At 50.4% G+C, this 6,238-nt stretch overlaps 1 protein-coding gene across 2 annotated transcripts in view; it reads right to left on the bottom strand.

The window, feature by feature from the left end:
* Window positions 1-4,832: 4,832 nt before the first annotated feature.
* Window positions 4,833-6,238, bottom strand: part of bcl9l (bcl9 like) — a 130,644-nt gene continuing 129,238 nt past the window's right edge. For both annotated transcript variants that reach the window (XM_055660574.1, XM_055660576.1), the window contains exon 10: window positions 4,833-6,140. In XM_055660574.1, the coding sequence (XP_055516549.1) occupies window positions 4,975-6,140 (1,166 nt within the window). In that variant the 3' untranslated portion in view covers window positions 4,833-4,974. The remainder of the gene's footprint in view (window positions 6,141-6,238) is intronic.

Below are 6,238 nucleotides of genomic sequence, written 5' to 3'. Positions count from 1 at the left end.
AATTGGCTTGGTATAAGTGTGAATTGTCCCTAGTGTGTGTAGGATAGTGCAAGTATGCCGGGGATCGATGATCGGCGCGGACTCGATGGGCCGAAGGGCCTACCTCTGCGCTGTATCTCTAAACTAAATTAAAACAATCACCCAATCTGTGTTTGGATTGTTGTCTAACGTGGAGGAGGCCACATTGTGGACACCAAATGCTGTACCGTGTGTTGCAACAAGCACAAGAGAATTGCTGTTTCACCCGGGATTATTCATCTTGGCTGGAATTGAAACAAAGTTTAATGAGATTCATGAGATAAAGCAATTGTCCTAAAAGCCAGAGGCTGTGAATACAAAGTCTGTATTTTCTAAAACGGGTGCCGGCAGGATGATTCCCCTGATAAGGCATCAGTAATAAATATATTTTTAATATACAATGCAGACAAAAATGCTGGAGAAACTCAGCGGGTGAGGCAGCATCTATGGAGCGAAGGAATAGGTGACGTTTCGGGTCTCGACAAGAAACGTCACCTATTCCTTCGCTCCATAGATGCTGCCTCACCCGCTGAGTTTCTCCAGCATTTTTGTCTACCTTCGATTTTTCCAGCTTCTGCAGTTCCTTCTTAAACATTTTTTAATGTACAGAGAATTGACTCTTCATGTGCTGATGAATTCTGATTAAAGATAGTCAGAGGGTATCCAATTAGATAAATGGTAGCTCAGGACCGCTATCTAGTTGCTGCCATTCAATAATTTCATAGTCGATAACCGAGCTCGACTTCACACTCATAAACACACTCTGCCCCTATTCGAAGTCAAGTCAAGTCAAGTTTATTTGTCACATACACATACGAGATGTGCAGTGAAATGAAAGTGGCAATGCTCGCGGACAATGCTCAAGTCATGTCCTTAATGTAGCAAAACAAGAATTTGATTGTCCTATCTGGGACACACAACAATAAACTCTCTTGAATCTTGAATCTTAATGTTGAAACACCTAGCAGACTCTGACTTGAATATATTCAACTACCAACCACCAGAGCCTTTGCAAAGTAGAGAATTACTGGAGTAACTCAGCGGGTCAGGCAGAATGTCTCTGGAGAAAAGGAATAGGCGACTTTTTGGGTCGAGACCTTTCTTCAGTCAGAGTGACTCCAGCCTTTTGTGTCTATCTTTGGTTTCAACCAGCACCTGCAGTTCCCTTCCCACACATCAACCTGACCCAGTCATTCATATTTCTCTCCCCACCAATGCTGCCTAACCTGTCGAGTGGCTCAAACACGTTCTGCCTTTGTTTTAGATGGCCGGTGGAATTTTCTTTAGGATCGATGCATTATGTGAAGATGAGAAGTACAAGAGTCTAAAAAAAAATCTCTGCTCTGAGCGGTGGAACCAAGTAGATAAATCTCTCCCCACCTGCATCCCTGCAGTGACTCAGAATGTGCCCTGTGGGTAGAAACTGCCCACAGTGAATCATTTCCCAGCACCAAGGTAGCTGACACTCATAACACCCTTAATGTCAGTGGAAGGAACAATAATGTAGGCTCAAATATAGTCGAAACACACTTACAATCTGTAAATGATTAAGTAATTAAGACATCAAAAAATAGTAAGTCCATGCATGCACTAATTATTCTTAAAGGGAATACAGGCCTTCAATAACTAAACACAGAGTAGGCTGATTCATAAGATCAGGACCTTTTCAATCAAAGAGTACCACGCCGAATAAATAGACGCAAAATTGAAACCAGAGTAGGAGTTGACCATAACTACTTTGACTGTAAATGTTGCTGGTGAAGTTCCACTGATGGGTGTCGGGACATGTGCATGAATTGCTTCATTCATTCAAAGGCTCCATTATTAAGCATGAGGTTTTGGTGTGCAATGGGCTATAGTTAAATGGAAGATAGACACAAAAAAGCTGGAGTAACTCAGCGGGACAGGCAGCGTCTCTGGAGAGAAGGAATGGGTGACGTTTTGGGTTGAGAAGACTGAAGAAGAGTCTCGACCCGAAACGTGACCTATTCCTTCTGAAGTCTGAAGAAGGGTTTCGGTCCGAAACGTCGCCTATTTCCTTTGCTCCACAGATGCTGCTGCACCCGCTGAGTTTCTCCAGCGCTTTTGTCTACCTTCGATTTTCCAGCATCTGCAGTTCCTTCTTAAACACCTATTCCTTCTCTCCAGAGATGCTGCCTGTCCCGCTGAGTTCCTCCAGCTTTTTGTGTCTATCTTCGGTGTAAACCAGCATCTGCAGTTCTTTCCTACACAGTTAAATCAAAATTGTGGCGAATGGGAATTGGTTGACATAGCGCTCCAATAATCTGTACATTAGAACGGAGGAATGTAAATAAAATATAGAAGCACCACAAGCAAGTCACTGGGACTATCATTTAACAGGATTCAATTACAGGTTGTATTGTATTTGTGTTGGGGTTACACAGAGTGTTGAGAAGATCCAGAAAGTATTTTAGCATGTCAGGAAAAAGTTGAAAGGGATGGGACCTCCAAAAAAAACCCTTCAGGGTGATCTTTTACACTTTTGGGTTTAGATACAGCGCGGAAACAAGCCCTTCGGCCCAACAAGTCCGTGCCAACCAGCGATCTCCCCGTACACACACACACACACACACTAACCAACACACTAGGGACAATTTTACAACTTTGCCACAACCAATCCTGGCCACAGAAATCCTCGTAGATCCTCTCTGCATTTATTGAGGACACAATGACGACCTCCACAATTTTGGGGAACTTGCTCTTGCTGTTGGTATTAGAACAAATTAGTTCTGCTTTAAGCACTTTTCAAATGACTGGAGTTTCGCGAGCTGGTCCCTGTAAATAATGTGTTGCACAAGATGTCACACTTTAATATTATCTCGGTACTTCCCGGCAAGTTCTTCATCATCTTCGGGAGTTTCCTCACCAGCGGAAGGAGATTCCTTGCGTCGATTTAAACATCTGGTTCGTAGATTTTTTTTTAAAAACAATCAAAAACACTTTTCAATTCTCATTAAGAATGTTTCTCCATGCAAAAACAGTTTTTTTTTTTTTTTAAATTTCATTTATTTTATGAATGTCTGTATTATATAAACAAAAACAAAAACCAGCCTCTGGACCAAAAAGGTGCAAAAAAAGTTTCAAATGAAGATCTGTGACTTAAATCTGTCCAAGAAACCCTTCCCTGGCGGAAACCCCATGTCATGTTTGTCTCCCTCCCTCCCAAGTCCCCCCTCCCTCTGGGAGACCCCCCTCCCCTCAGGTACATCTCCAGAGAATGATGTACGATGAGATCAGGCCCCAAGCCCCAGCCCCCACAACCACCAACGGCCAGTGTGACAGTGTGCTCTCTGACAAAACTGGTGGAAGCCTCGCGGAGAGCAGCTGAAACACCGAGGCTGAGGGGAAGATGTTGCGGGCTAGAGTTGAGCAAGTGGGTTGTCATTGCAGCTGGGAGCTGGGGCGGTACTCAGCTGCGGTACAAACCCTTCAGATGGACCAATTGATGGGTAGTTGTGAGCTGCTGGCTGACTGCGATTAACAAGCCCCCGTGCTTTAGTTCAGGGCTCCTCCGGATTTGTGCTATGTTTCGGGCAGGTGTCCCGTGACTCCATTCACCTGTAAACCCCTCCCCCCCTCCCCCCCCCCCCCTCCCCCTCTTGCTGTTCCTTCCCACCCATCCAGGTGAGGAGCGACCATCTTGTTGATTCCTCGGGTCCTTCCAGCCTGGGGGCAGAAACAGTCGGCAGTCTTCGGAGTTGGTGGAGTGACACCTGGAGGAACTGGCTGCCATTTCAGGCAACACCACACACCTTTCTCCCTGCCACCCACTCATCGGTTCATTTGCCATCAAAGCTCTATTAGATTTTGTGTTCTTCTTTGGGGGCAGTGAAGTTTGACCTCACCCACCACGCCTTTCGGGGAAACCCTAAGAGTCGGGAAGAGGAGGTGGTTGCCACCCCCAACTGGTCTACTCCCAGTTACTCCGTCATTTTGTGTCTACCTGGTCTGCTTCCAACACAGGTCTCCGGAAACCTTCTGCTGCGTTCCAGGTCAACCTCCTCCCCAATCCATCCCTCCCCTCTCCACCCGCCCAACCTACCCTGTGGACCCCGGTAACTGCGAGGCCCCGTCTATCCTGCACGCACCCCGGAACAGAGACAAAACCTCGATTGAATCAGACCCAGAGAGACACTATATGTTTCCACAGCTCTGGAGCTGATGTTTCTAATCCCACACATTGAAACGCAGGCTGAGTGTGTACGGGTTGTCCTCAGCCTGAGAAACAGTCTGGCGATGAGATGGCAGGGCGGTGCTGGCTCGAAGGGCCGAATGGCCTCCTCCTGCACCTATTTTCTATGTTTCGATGATACAGGACACTGGGCAGCTGCAGGGAGAGGGAGTGGGACCCTGACAAGACTGGCGACCCTTCTTGTGGAAGACACCCTTCCTGGAATTTCCCTGCCACAGTTCTGGATGGTTCTCGAGCGAAAACACAGAGTTACAGGAACCGTAAAAACAAAATCACAGACTGAGGCGGTATATTTACAGCAATAATGAAATCCCTTTGCACAACAGCGGGCGAGGAAACCAAAAGGAGAGAGGGAGAAGGAGAGCGAGAAAGAGAGAGAAAGAGAGAGAGATAGAGAGAGAGACTGAGAGAGAAATAAAAAAATTTAAATGGAAAACGCAAATGTCTGGAAGTCTTTCGGCCGAGCTCACTCTGTTAAAAAATAATCTTTGACTCCCCCCCCCCCCCCCCCCCCCCCCCCCCCCCCCCCCCCCCCCCCCCCCCCCCCCCCCCCCCCCCCCCCCCCCCCCCCCCCCCCCCCCCCCCCCCCCCCCCCCCAGCCCCCTCCTCGGTATAAACTCTTCGTCTCCTCAGTTTTCTGGGCCTCACTTTTCGTAATAAAATTATTATTTTTTCAATTTATCCCACCAGTTGCTCCGTGACTTGCATAAACCCTAATTGTACGAAAAGTCGATGAGAGGAGCTTAGAAGGGCATGTTGGCAGCGTTTCCAGGCCCGGGTACAAAGGTGATGGGCGTATCTAAGGACATGCTCCTCTGTCTTAACTGCTGGGGGAACATCATACTTTGGTGGGGCGGCGCAGCCAGAACGCCCACCTGAGGGGGCAGCATGTGTCCCCCTTGCCCGTACATCTCCCCCGAGAGGGAGAGGCTCCTCTGCTTGGCTTGGAGCATCATGTTCTGTTGGGCCATCAAGCTCTGCTGCGGAGACATGAGGACCTGGTGTAGACTGTTGCCCATCACGCTGTGTTGGCCCGGCATGCCTGTCCTTGCCATCATGGGTCCCGGCACCTGCCCCGGGTGGAATATGTGCATGCTCAGGCCCCTCTGCACCACTTGCTGCTGATGATGCTGCTGCTGCTGTTGTTGTTGCTGTCCGGCAAGGCTGGGTCGGCCGGGAGCGCCCTGTTCCAGCATCATGCTGTGAAGGTTCATGAGGTGAGGGTTGGAAGACGGAGCTTTGGGCACCTGCGGTTCACCTTTGGGGAAGTACTGCAGCGTGCTGCTGGGCCTCTCCGAGGGAATGATGCGCGACAGGTTGAACTCGGGGATGCCGCTGGCCGACGGCCGGATCACGTCCTGAAGCTCGGGGTCGTTGAGGACCGAGGCCACGCCCGAGAGCTGGTAGCCTTCGGCCACCGAGCGGACCGACACGCCCTTGGTCATCAGGTGCGGAGGCGGGGGCGGCGGAGGCTGCTGCTGCTGCTGTGAGGCAGGAGACGGTCCGGTGGGGACCCCGTGCGGTGGGACCCCGTCATCGTGGGACATGGCCATCCCAGGAGGGTAGACCTGCTGCATCCCGGAGCCCGGGGACTGCAGGGGGTTGTGGGGCTGGTGCTGCATCCGCTGGAGGACCATGGGGTTCTGAGGTAGCATCTGGGAGCCGCCGCCACTCAGCGGGCCCAGCGAGTCCTGGGACGGGTGCACCATCATGGGGCTCTGCACGCCCATGCCCGCTCCGTGGCCCTCGTGCATGCCCATCATGCCCGGCGATGGCATCATGGACTGCGGTGGTTCGTGCGACAGGGGCTGCCCCACCATGCCCATTGCCAGCGGGCTGTTGGCTGATCCTGGTCCCACCACACTCTGAGACACCAGGTGCTGCTGTGGGTTCTGGACCCCACTCATCCCTGCAAGGCAACCAAAAAAGGAAGTTAACACAAGTCCCACTCCTCTTGCCAGGCATCTTAAATCCAATTTCCACTGTACACGACTAACATGCCCCGCC

The sequence above is a fragment of the Leucoraja erinacea genome, chromosome 32 (genome assembly GCF_028641065.1).
Source record: "Leucoraja erinacea ecotype New England chromosome 32, Leri_hhj_1, whole genome shotgun sequence".
In the NCBI taxonomy this organism is placed as follows: Eukaryota; Metazoa; Chordata; class Chondrichthyes; order Rajiformes; family Rajidae; genus Leucoraja; species Leucoraja erinaceus.
Note: the sequence above shows the minus strand (reverse complement) of the source record. Positions and strands in the feature narration are given on the sequence as shown.